General features: G+C 46.4%; 1 protein-coding gene across 2 annotated transcripts in view; it reads right to left on the reverse strand.

The window, feature by feature from the left end:
• The window catches only part of LOC144179716 (TBC1 domain family member 13-like), a 46,327-nt gene that overhangs the window by 16,667 nt on the left and 16,559 nt on the right, over window positions 1-13,101 (reverse strand). For both annotated transcript variants that reach the window (XM_077708170.1, XM_077708162.1), the window contains 5 exons: window positions 9,897-9,958; window positions 8,092-8,176; window positions 1,943-2,182; window positions 1,284-1,421; window positions 361-427 (listed from right to left, as the gene is read on the reverse strand). In XM_077708170.1, coding sequence (XP_077564296.1) covers window positions 361-427; window positions 1,284-1,421; window positions 1,943-2,182; window positions 8,092-8,148 — 502 coding nt within the window. In that variant the 5' untranslated portion in view covers window positions 8,149-8,176; window positions 9,897-9,958. The remainder of the gene's footprint in view (window positions 1-360; window positions 428-1,283; window positions 1,422-1,942; window positions 2,183-8,091; window positions 8,177-9,896; window positions 9,959-13,101) is intronic.

Below are 13,101 nucleotides of genomic sequence, written 5' to 3' on the forward strand. Positions count from 1 at the left end.
GTAATGCCTTCGGCTTCCGTGCGCAACTAATAAAATCATTGGTGATGTTACAGGTATAACAGAATGGATGTTTTTTTGGCCTTTCTCGTCATTTCAAAGAACCTACACTTGTCCATTGGGTACATAAAGTTTCAAAATATTTATGCCCGTTTTTGGAAATTCGCTGTGACTTCCTTCCACTTGCCCGCAGTGGTCCAGCAAACAGTTAGCAGTGTAAAGCAGCGAGTGCAATTAATTGTACGGTGTTATTGGGAACCTCCAGACAGAATCCTCGCCATGGCCAGTTGAGCACTGTAACTGTACTCGTGCACCAAACCATCCATCCCGCCAAGGAGCTCTCCAAACAAAGAAGTCACTCACGCCTCCATTCTGGGTCTGGATCAGACACCAGCGTGTAGTAGATGGGGCCAATAATCTCGTTCATTCCCTGCACAATGCAAGAACAAACTACAGGTTACTTAACACCGCACGAGTTCCGGATGCAACAGCAGCGTCTGCTACTTTGGCTAATTTGGTAGCGAGATTGCAGTAGGTACTTGAGACCCCTAAGCATATCAAAATAAAACGCAAAAGAAAAAAATGATTGATTCGTACCCGTGGAAGCCAAACAGATTATTTGACTATTGTAGTCGCCTGTTTATAAACAGTACATGATAGCTTATCGCTACTACGCTGTTTTCGCGCACGCACGCCCCCCCTCCTTACACACGCGCATGCACATGCACACACACACACACACACACACACACACACACACACACACACACACACACACACACACACACACACACACACACACACACACAGATACCTAGAGCATTTGAAACTTAAAAGGCAAAAAAGGCATATTTTCATGCTGCGATATCGTGCGAAAATGCTGTAACAGGGAAAAAAGAATTCAGCACGCTGGCATTCACTCTGCCCGAGATGACAGAATCCTGGGCTATGACATTCGGCTTTCAAACAAACGACCACTAAAAAACAAACGACCACTAAATCTGCATGCAAAGACAATCGTGGGTGCTAAACAACGCAAGTTAAACAATTTTGTAGTTGTATGGTCGAGTCAAAACATATAGACCACATATTGGGGGTTTTCTGGCAAGAAAATGTAACAACGAAGGCTCATTTACAACTCAAAGCGCAGGCAGCGTCAGACAGACGAGCGTCTCTTCAGCCTTAGGCTAAGGCCGCCACCTCTCCTGGCTCCCGAGATTGAACCTACCCCGTGGGGCCCGAGAGCCCGACAAACTGAGCATGCCCAATTGGGATGCACTGCTCACCTGCACGTAGCCCAGGCCGGGGTTGAGCTTGGCGTACAGGAAGAGGATGCGCTCCACCACCTCCCAGTGGGCCTCCTGCCCCTCGCCCAGCTGCTCGAGTGGCTCGTGCAGGGGACGGGCCCGCACACACGTCGAGATCTGCGTTGCAGTGCACACACAGTCGACTCTTTTCTGTGCGGCCAACCAGAGTCACCCTTTTCACTCGCATTCGCAAATTCAATTCACAAAAAGCCATTTTGCGTCCACCAAACTACATTCCGATGTACCTTGTTTCAAACTGGTATGAAGCACCCTTGACTTCAAACAGTGTAAACACAACGAATCAAATGTGCATAGTACAGCTACAGGCAGTCAGTTACGCAAGCGCTAGCGCCACGACGTTTAGGTTCATTTGTGCAAGCCAAAAAACATTCACAATTTATGCGAGACAGTTCATTGCGGGAACGCCTCTTCTCAAACAAGACGACGGTGACCACATGCGTTGCTGAGTAGGATCCACCCCTCCCATCCCCTAACCTACAACAATGCGAACACAATGAAAGCGGCACTGCCACTCCACAACCCCTTCAATAAAAACCCGTGTGACACAGTACACATCCTGTGCTGCAGTGAGGGCAGCCGCACACAGCAGCCCGCGGGAGAGATGCCGTGGCACTCACGTTGGTGATGCCCTGTCGTGAGCGGGTGACGTTGGCGGCCCGCAGCATGCTGCGTTGGACCCGCTCGCGCAGCCCCTGGACGCGGGGGTTGGCCGCGATGCGCGTGCACGGGTGCTCGGTGGGCCGCTGGAAGAAGCACATGTCCGGGCACAGCCGCCGCACGTCCTTGTCGATCTGCAGGAGCACCTCGTTGTCCCGGAAGTACGCCTGCCACCGGCTGCTCGGGCTCACACTCAGCGGCTGCACCACCCAACCACCACACCAATCACATTCGGTTCGGCCGCAAACGCCCACCACTGCCCAGTTATTGGGGCCACTGAGACGGCTGCCAGAATGAACCGGAATCAAATGACAAAAGGTAGCCTTAACTCTTTTGTTACCACGCCTATTCAAATCGATCACCGGTGATCGATGATTTATATTGCCTATTTCGACATGTTGTAGTCATTTCTCATACAACTAACGTGGCCAGTGGTTAGTCTAGGCACTGCACTTTTAGAATCAGTTTAAATTTTCCCGCTCCGGCGACACTGAGATTTTTGACGGCGTTTTTTGCGAGCTGAGGAGCGTGTATTTTTGAGGAAGGGGGCGTGCCTGCTGCACTCGACAAAGGATGCAGATCGTGGTTAGGCTGCATTACCATTATATTTTTTATGTCAAAAGGCTCCCGGCAAGTCAGGCACCAAGTAATGTTGTCAGCTTTGTAATCCGACAGCGTTGAGCGGTGATAATTACTTGAAAATGACACCAGCTATTCACTAGTGATCTTTGGTTCGGAGAAAAGGCAGCTTTATTCTGCCAAAGCTTATTTCTGATGGTTCCGCCGCATGTCTAGCAAGTGTGCCTGGCATTTTCAGCCAGTTTCCAGCAGTTTCGTTTTCGTTTTGCATTGCGAAATTCATTTTTGGCGCTACTACGCAGTTACCCAACTACAAGGTTATTTGCCATGGCGCCTCCATTGCCCGCCACTGTTCCTTGAAACAAGCATGCCGCTCGTGCTTCCACTTTATCTACGCCTTACTTCTGCGATAACAGCTTCCGCTGGAAGTCAAAAGATAACACCAAGTCGTTGAGTATCAGTTCAGACAAGGAGAACGCTTCCAATTGGCCTTGAACAGCACCAGTTGTTCACCGGCCAGTTTCGGTTTCATACAAGGGCATTTCCGAAGGTCTAGTGTCACTGGTTAGTAGAACTATCTATTCTGACAAAGTCTCCAACTGCCTTGTGTATGTTTCTTTTCAAAATTGTTAGGTGGCGCTGCAATGTAGTAGGCTCGTAGTGCTGAACTCACTCCAAGGAGCCATGAAGACAAAATACAAGTTGGGTTTATTAGAAAGACTGCTTAGTCCCGATAACAATGATACCAATATCATCGCAATCTTCGAACAAATAACGGAGATATGAAAGAAAACGTGTGAAGCAGTCGCGACCCCCTAGCCAATTTCCCGCAACTTTTCTATGAGGTCACGGAACCTTGTTTGTGCGATTGGCGGCCGCCTAACTGACCTGTCGTGACAACACATGACTGGTCGTCTGTAATGGGGCCTCTAGTTCCATTTGACCGCATCACTTGAATGCTAACGTGCAGTTAACGCACTGAAAATTATGTTTTATTGTTGGCCCGTATGATGTCATTCTTGCTCATAACACGTCACTGTGGTGCAAAATTTGAAAGTTTTTAAATACTTCTAGCTTTTTTTTTGTCAAAAAACCACATTTTGTGGCTGTAATGGAGCTGAGTGAGATACTGAACCCTAGTTCCTTCAAATTAAACGAAGTTGTATTTTCTCTTCTTGGCTCCTTTCATAGCATGACGGAGGCTTGGGGAAAGCTTGCTGGGCCCGATTCTAGCGCATCGTACCTTATTCCTGCAAGTAGGGCTGCCACAGCGAGTCACAACATGATAATAAACCACAAATTAAAGTTGTGACTGATAAGTGATCATCAGAACGTCAACAAGCATCTACAAAAGAATGGTTTTCAACTCCAAGCGGATTTTTTCGTATTGCTTGCTTGCCTTCAATATTGTGCTGGTCATAATAATTGACGTGTTTTTACATCACATGAAGCCTAATTGGGGTTTTAATAATGTCAGACCACCCGATTTCTTCTAGAGAACCATCCAAAATAGGAAAATTTGAAATTGTGGTTCGGCTTCACCACAAGGCAGGGGCACCACGTGGGCTGATGTTTTCTTTTATATCTGACAATATGTATCATGCAACTCAATTTTTTTTCTAGGACGGGTTTTTGAAATGTTTACCTACAAAATGTATATTCTAAATTTTTTTCTACCACTGGTGGTTTATTATACACAACTTACTTTTTTTTATTTTCTTCGACACCTGGGCAAAAATTTAAAATTCGATCATTTTTTTCGCAATCATTATTTAGTAAAATATTTTAAAACTGGTGTCATTGGAAAGCGTGTGGAATAATCTGAATTTTGTGTCACTGCAATGTGCGCCTAACTAATAAGTGTAGCACAGAAAAAATGTTTTGTTAAGCCCCTCAAAATTGCCGAATTTCCCGCGGTAACGAAAGAGTTAATGGGGCCCTTCCTGAAATTTAACTGAACTTGCATATTGTCTGCATGACCCCTTTAAAAGGGCCATGCAGACAAAATGCAAGTTTGATTCGTTCGAAAGATTGCCTTGTTAGAATCATACTGACACCACTTTTAACACACACTTCGCTCAAATAAGCTATATAATGGGGAGTGGCCATGCGACCCACTAGAACCTATGATGTCATATAACCTATGATGTCATTTCCCGCTACAGAACCTATGATGTCATATAGGCCAGCTCTGTGATTGGCTGAGGCAGGCCAAAGCAAACGTAAATAAGGCACGCCTTATTAGCTTGCCAAACGAGCTATTTGCGCTTAAATGTAATGCATATTCATTTTACAGCAGTAAAAAAGGTGCGGTAAACAATGAAAGTTGCGAAAATACATGCAAGCATAGAAGTACCGATGCGCACTGCTGTTGGCACTGGGCGCACTATGCTTGTTTTAGCTGCACAGCAATCCGGCGCATTGGAGTTGTCTTACACGACACTGGCTGACTGGCATAAGCGACGGTGTCTTACGTGACCCTGTTTGTCGAGAATACCCCATGCTTCACAAAACGATTACTTTCTACAGTAACAGAAGCAAGCCAGGTGCAAATACGGTCAAAAACAAAGCAACGGCAGACAATGGTCCGTGGCTGAGTATGCTAGCGCCACCTGGGAGGACTGAAGGCAAGCAAGGCTGCAGAGCTGAATGGCACAGTGGAAGTTCGTTTGAATACGCGCACTTATGACTTCACGGCAGGCATCACGGAAACACTTGATTTGGCGGGAGAATCAAAACTTTAACCAAATTGATTGATTTCTCAGTGAAGACGGCATCATTTGCTGCCGGACAAGCGCTGGGGGCACTACAAAACACGAAATCTTTCAAATAAAACAAATTTGTATTTTGTTTGCATGGCCCCTTTACTCTTTCGTGACCACGCCATAGGCCATCGTTCACAGGTGAACGATTATTTTCAAACCTTCCGCAAAAAGTAAAAATGCCGCTATTCGGACAACTGACGCCACCTAGTGTGTTCATTGGAAACCCCTTTATCAGTTTCATTGCCGTTTACATTTCGCGTGGGTAGATGGCGTCGTGGGTGGAATTGGAACCCAAGGTAGCGGCGTGTTGGGCGAAAATGGCGTCCTGTTTTACTGCCTGCGCGCTCGGCAAAGGCAGAGAGAAGTTTGAGGGACTTCGGCCACTGCTGCTGCTGATTTTTTTTACCCCAGCTGCAGTGATGACTCCAGGAACGATGTGGATTCTTCAGATTTTAGTTCTGATGAAGACTCCCCATTCAACAACCTCAGACTTTGACAGGTGCTGCCAAGAAATGGTCGTTTTTGACTTCGTGCTGTAAAACAAAACGTGCCTAATATCTGACAACTGTGGCATTACTTTCATGTGTAGGGTCTGGACAACGGGCGGCGAGGATATTTTGCCAAATGCACAGCGCCGTATCGCGTTATCACCTTCAAGACAGCCTGGCACTGGTGTAAAATTAGTGCTGCGGAGCGACGTGCGCTGCTTCTCAAAAGCACTAATTGTTTTTTCTTGCTTTTTAGCACTGAAGTGATAATGATTTTGTGTCAGAATGCAAACAGGTATGCTTGGGTGCATATTTTAGAGAGACTGACTGACTCTCGAGTGACTTCGCCAAGTGGCACACCTGTCAGGGCCGCTAGGTTGATGGGTCCGCAAAAATCCAGACCTTGGTGTATAGCATTCATGTATATATTGAATCGTAGCTTAGGAACCTAGAAACATTTTGTATACCTTAGAATCAGAATCAGACTCAGAATTCCTAATAAATTTTTGGGCTTTGTAAAATCGCTTATTTGTGTTTTGTGTATACTCTTTCTTTGCCTTTTTTTTTTGTTGCCCAATTAACAGCCAATAATTACACCTTTCACAAAACTGCTGTTATGTGTTTTAAAGAGAAATCTAGAAGCTACAATTTCATGCATAGCAATGCTAAATGTGTCCAGTAGCTCAAGAGAAAAAAAAAAAAAAGTTTTCCGGAAGCACTCAAAACCCGCAGTTTTTCTGTGGTCACGAAAGAGTTAAGCAGGTAAGCTGCCCAAGCGCCTTACGAAATTACATAAACGAATTTGGAATTAGCTCGAACTGGGTGAACTTTGCGAAACAATTCTTGCTTGCGCTGTGTCGTTTTCTTCGGTTCTGGCGCACACAGTTCACTCCTCAATGCGTACAATCCAGCCAGATAATACTACCCAGTGAAATTTACCCTGTCCTGGCAGTTTTTTTTTTTTTTTAGTTGAACCTCTATGGAACCGCAAAATTATTATTTGCTATTCTCTTACAATGCTGCATTGCAAAAAAAAAAAAAGCAAGTTCGACTCGCATCCACACTGCATGCACTGGAGCTGTCTGTTATCCTGCAAACCTCACATCGCTGCTCTCAAACACAGTGCCGCTGATTGAGACACCAGCACTTCACAGTGATACAAGCCGCCCTGCCTCATTAGCATAACATGTCACAGGCCACGAAGCTTACCATATTGGGAGTTTTACCATGTATCAGTCCCTACTAGAATGGGCAACAGAGTTCTCGCACCATACTTGGAGGTTCAACACCAGCCCTAGCGAGCACACCTTGGTGATCACCATTCAAACGTTAAGCCATATATTCCCCAGCATCATAAAAGGGGATCAGATAAGAAGTGCTCCACTTTGTAGACAGCGGCTATGTTCAAGGAAACAACACAGCCGCGTTGTGTAAAACTTGGTGCTCGTATAGGAGGTGCATTCGCGAGAGCATCCATTACTCGAGGGAATAAGACAGCCTCGAAAAAAAAATCGCCCGAAAAACTAGAAGAAAACAAAATTGAGTGACTGGGCAAAAGCACAGGGAAATCTGAGTTACAAGCTAGCAAAGTGACAAGCACGTTGAGTTGCTTTAAAGCGAACGCAGAACCAAAGAAAAAGACAGAGAAAAGAAAACGCTGGCCAAAAGGTGAAGGGGGCAAATGTCGAAAGCAGATACGGCGGCGGCTTGTACGCAATTAAAACTGGCAAGCCTGGTCAGGCATGGTGCTGTGGCTCGTGTGTGCGCGAAGTGTATGCAGTTGTGGCCAACTGGGTGTCTAGGTGGCTTGAACAACCCACTGCCCGACCGAAATACCTTTCGTAAATGAGCTGGAGGGATTTTTTTTCCCCCAGTCGTGATACTTGGGAGGGCACTATTTAATGCAAACTGCGAAGGCCCACAGTTTAGGTTTTTAGGGGAGGGCAATGTCTCAGTGGTTTTTGCATAACTAATGTTCTGCCAAAACAAAGGGTGTGCAATGACCTAGGACATTACAGTGCGCTATACAAGAGGGCTTGCAAGTACCTCGGCATTACGACGCACGGCTCAACCGTGATGAAAGAAGGAGTGCCCTCGCTAAGCGTTTTTGCAGTTTCCGCAAGCAGCATGACACACACTATGGGGTCGCCTCTCTCCTGGGGCAATGTTTTGACCAGAGGGTGGCAACACCGTGTGTGCGCACGACGGGACCACACGCGCATTTAAAACACCACCCTTTGTGTTTCTCTGCAGAGAGTAACAAGGGCCCCCACTCACGTGGTCGTCTGGCTCGGTGGGGCTGGTGCCGCCTCCTTCCTGGTTGGAGACGATCATGTCGTCCACAAACTGCTCGTACAGGCTCCTGCAGCAGCAAGCATTTGCCCACATGACCCCTCTAGCAGCTTGCAGCAGCGGCGTGCCCCGACAGTCGGCATCAATTTACGTGCAAAACCTGTCCTCCTAGGCACACTTTTGAGGCCACCACCGTGGAGGTTCTTCATGTCCAGGTGGGTACGAGGTGCCACTCCCACGTTCACTTCGCATTGGGACCACTCGAGTCACAAATCGTAGACGATAATTTTCGTGACTGTTACGCGCCAATGCAACACACCTTAACAGAAAGCCAGGCATTATGGGGGACCTGGTCAGCATTCTTGTGCATGCCTCGAATCTAGTGACCACAAGGCCTTTTGCATTTAACCTATTTCAGGGACTGAACTGGATGCATTATAACAGCAGTAGAAAACATGGCATGCCCTGGCGAAAACCTGTTATCAAAGTTCCTGTGGGGATTGGTTGGTTCTAGGGGAACAAAATGTCGAGACAAGCCAGGCTGAATTCAAGAAACATTCAGTACCGGCCTGTGCAACAGACTTGAGACCAGTACGAGGTAATGGCGGCCCGCGACATGCTTTTGAGAGCACTTCACAAGTGCATTAACCAATTGTATTAAGTAAGAAGAAAAGAGTGTTGCTGAACCATGAATGACAATGAGCTGTGCATGTGTCAGTGTGCACTGGTGGTGGGAGGGGCAGCATTTTTTTTTCTACATTAACAGTACTGTCTACTTTGCCTTGTCACCGTAGTTTCCCGTAGCCAACATTTTTTTTTTTCTAAACTGTACACACACGTGTGTGTGTGAAAAAAATCACAAGAGCTCCTCTGTGCTTCACCGCTGCTCCCACCATTCCCGATCCTGTAGTAGCTGTGCAGCAACCATGCCTCCTCTGTGCCCTTGCACTTTTATAAGTATGCTAACTATTGACCCACATGTGTGAGTGAAATCAGCCTGCTCAATAAAAAAATGTGCTTTTCAGAAGCTACGGGTCATTTCAGGTCGGGAACACATCTGCGCAAGCGAGTGCCAGCCTGGCTGGTTTGAAGATGGGTTTTTAATGGCACAGCTCAGGAACTCGATTGCCCCCCAGGCCTAAGTCAAACATGGTCCAGGGGCGCCTTAATTGGTGTGGCTTGATTGTATGAAAGGGTGGCTGTGAACTTGTCACTGTGGCCAAATAACAAAACTGCAAATGTTGCCTGCTCATCAGATCATGCTCCAGCAAAGCTGACCGCTTCATGGTCACCTGTCAACATCATCGGACAACAAAGCTGAGCGGGCACGAGCAGAAAGAGACGAGGTGAAGTGACTGTGGTCTTCCGTAAGGAGCCGGTGACTTGGCACTCCCCCTCTTGGAGCCAGTCTTTCATGACCGCAGAAGAGAAGTCGTTCCTCTCCGTCCACACCTCCTCGCCTTAGTGAAGGGGAGCAGAGAAACTGCTCCCGAAGAGCCACAAATTTCTTTACATTCCGATGGGCGACACCACCGTGGGCCAATCCCCTCCCAGTGAATAAGTGCAGATTGTGGAGTGGGGTTCCGACGGTGGGCACCAAAAGTCACGGTCATAAAGACCCGGCGAAAAGCTGCACTAACAGCTTCACTGTAAAAACGGGTGCAGCTGCCAGTGTAAGACCTTCGCAGCATGTCATCGGGTCACCAAATTACCACAGAATGTCCCAGACCACCAATACTACCGATCGGCCCTTTGAAGTCACCCTTTCAGCAGCCTCCCCAAACACCCACCTCTGCTTGGCGAGGACGGCAGGCCACTCGGATCGCTTGGGAGGCAGAAACCCCAGCAGCAGCTACGAAGATAGCAACACAACAGTGCACATACTGCGTTAGCAGTTCCATCACACACAGACACTGTCTTTTTACTGTACAGGGGAGAACATAACACGGCAGGAGACGCGTCCCTTCATTACCTTCACATAGAATGCGCTTTTGCGTATTGGGTGGGACAAGCTGAAGGGGGTCGACAAGGCACAAATGTCCACTGCTGGTGCAAGTTTGAATTCCGTGTCTGCATCCCAACGTACTAGTCAGAGCTTGGAGGGGAAAGGAAAGCAAGCAGCAACACTGTGTTTCAGCTTCCATGACCGGCTACTGTACGAATTCATGGAACATTTAGAGACAGCTGCCAACTTGGTCCATGCAGGAGGCAGTGCAACAAGAGGTCACAAAATTACAAGAGATTACAAATGCTTTAATCTTTAAATTAGGAAAGCTTAAAAAATGTTATACTGAGACCAGACAAGCAATAATTACTTGCAGGTTCATTAGCAAAAAAAAAATGTGTAACTGGTATTATTCTTCACAGAAAATATAAGCAAACCTTCATTAGGGGAGTTAAGCACATGTAATGAATTGCATGTCATGCAGGAGATGCTGTAACTTATTACCCCACTGGTTGCACTTGCACAGCCACACAACAGACACCATAACCTAGAAGCCTTCTCTTTTCCCTGTAAGTCAAATTAACGTACCCTGCATTTTATTTGCACAACACTAGCGAATTGCCTTAGCCTACAACTTTGCCACAGGTTTAAAATTCAAAAAATAGGGCAATAAGCTGTACCTCGTCTCATCCGCAGAACATGCCCACAGGGAATACTTCGCAGCACAGCTTCAAGTGGACTGACATATGACCATGAACTGCATAGAATGTTCTTTCAAGAGGCACCAAAGTCTGAATAACTTTGTTTTAACTGAAGGATCGCACCTCTCATGGCCCTTTTGGCCTACGTTCAATGACCAACAATCGGCCTTTGTTTAAAGGAGCCATGAAGAGAAAATGCAAGTTGGTTTTATTCGAAACATTTCATATTTTATAGTGCCCCCAGCGCTTGTCCGGATACAAACGTTGCTTTATTCACTGAGAAATTAAACAATTTAGGTTAAAATTTTTATTTTTCCGCTCAATCGTGCATTTTCGTGGTCCCAAATGACATCACAGGAACCGACCACTCTGCAGCCTAGAGTACCTTCATTCACGCATCCGCCGTACAGGGTAGAGACACGTATACGCTGGCGCCGCCATTTTCGGTTGCTCGCTCGCCGCCGAAGCAAGTCATTTTGTCAAAACCCCGCTAAAATTACCGCCGCAACGCGGTTTACTGAAGAAGTTTGAATCATATTGTCTGTTTCGCGTTGCTAGGTCTCGTGGGAAATGAAAAGAATAACGCGTTGAGCCCGTTGGCCCAATTGCGGCGGCACGGGACCGTTCAAAGGTTGTCTCCACCCTGTACAGCGGAGTTGGTTTGTTCCCGCATTTCTTTATGTTCCGTAACCTAGATGGCGTCACCATACCGTGGCAAGCGTTTGGTTTGTTTTTGCCCGCATTTAAACCTGGCTTGTTTTTGTTCTGGGAGAAAATATTCGTTCCCTGAAACAGTGCTCGCTCGACAAATGGGGTCACGTAAGACACTGTTGCTTGCGTCAATCGGCCAGTGTCGTCCGAGACAACCCTAAGCCCCGTAGTGCTGTGCAGCTAAACCAAGCATGCTGTGCGCAGTACGAACAGCAGAACGCATCAGTACTTCTATGTTTACATGTGCTTTCGTAACTTCCACTGTTTGTCCCATCATACTTATTGCTTTGTAAAGAATGTGCCCTAAATTTAAGCGCTAATTGCTCGTTGGTCTAGTTGGTAAGCTCTACCTAATTTGCGTCTGCTTCTGCCAGCCTCCGCCAATCGCAGAGCTTAGCTCATGTGACATCAAAGGTTCTGTTGCAGGAAATGAGCTGGTGGGTCGCATGACCATTCCCGTTTTTCCTAATTATGTAGCTTATTTGAGCGAAGTTTACGTTAAAAGTGGTGTCCGTATGATTCTAACGAGACAATCTTTTGAATGAACCAAACTTGTGTTTTCTCTTCATGGCTCCTTTAACCACCACCAAAACCTTGTACACTTGGAAAAAAAAAAAAAAAAGAATTAAAGCTGGCACTTCTCTTTCCCGTTTCCCTTACATTTCTTGGCGATGTTAAAAAGGCCGCCACAATGTGCCCGAAGTGAGCCAGAGTAAGCCTCGGGCCACCGTACAGACGGTGTCAGAAGACATTTTCAAATTTGTTTTAAAACAAAAAGCAAGGGGTGTGGGAATAGTGATTTTTGTTTTTGAAGTGAATACAAAGCAAATAATGATTTTGCTTGAACAGATACGAATCAGAGTAAGTAGCATTTTCAAATCGACGCAAATAGTTAGCATTTTCCAGGAAGGAAACTAATTTACTTTTCGTAGGTAGTTTACAACGGTTTGCAAAATTTTCCTGTAGCATAAAACAAACACAAAGAAGCTATGCTGCTGCTTTAAGCTTTATTGATGGCACTGTATTTTATATGGGGCAACATTCATCCCATGTGGTGACCTCAACCGCAAGTGCTTCAGTGTATCAGTGTAATTAGGGTATCCTGACAAGCGATATAATTACATAACACAATTTAATGTAAAAGGCAGTTCCATGAGCTTCCACATCAGCTCTAAGAAAAACCTCAGCCCACGGGGCGACGCACCACAGGAAAAAAAGATTGGCGCAGCTTTCATTATTGGTGCAAGGCTGGAGAAACAGCGGAGCTGGGGGTCGACCCAGCTTCTTCTGCTTTTGCTAAGTTTTGTTAGGCTCTGCGATGTTCTTGCTCGGCCAGGCTAAGTGCTGAGGGGTGAGGCCAAGTTAAGCCGGGTTTAACTCTTTCGGGACCGCTCCATAGGCCATCGATCACATATAATCAATGGTTTCGCGAGCCTGCAGAATACAAATTTTCGCTCGATGGCACACCTAGCGACATCTAGGAGATAGTTTAAAAACTGGAGTTTTCTCTTCTGTGAAGTTTCTTTTTTTATCGCCAGGTGGCAACGCATCAGATATTTTATTCTGACGGGCAGTGGTTTCGAATGTAAACAAACATGGCGTCATACTCGCGCAAGCGCGATAAGAAATCCGCCTCGT

The sequence above is a fragment of the Haemaphysalis longicornis genome, unplaced genomic scaffold (assembly GCF_048455015.1).
Source record: "Haemaphysalis longicornis isolate Haplotype H1 unplaced genomic scaffold, Haemaphysalis longicornis Haplotype H1 scaffold_1, whole genome shotgun sequence".
NCBI classification, from domain to species: domain Eukaryota; kingdom Metazoa; phylum Arthropoda; class Arachnida; order Ixodida; family Ixodidae; genus Haemaphysalis; species Haemaphysalis longicornis.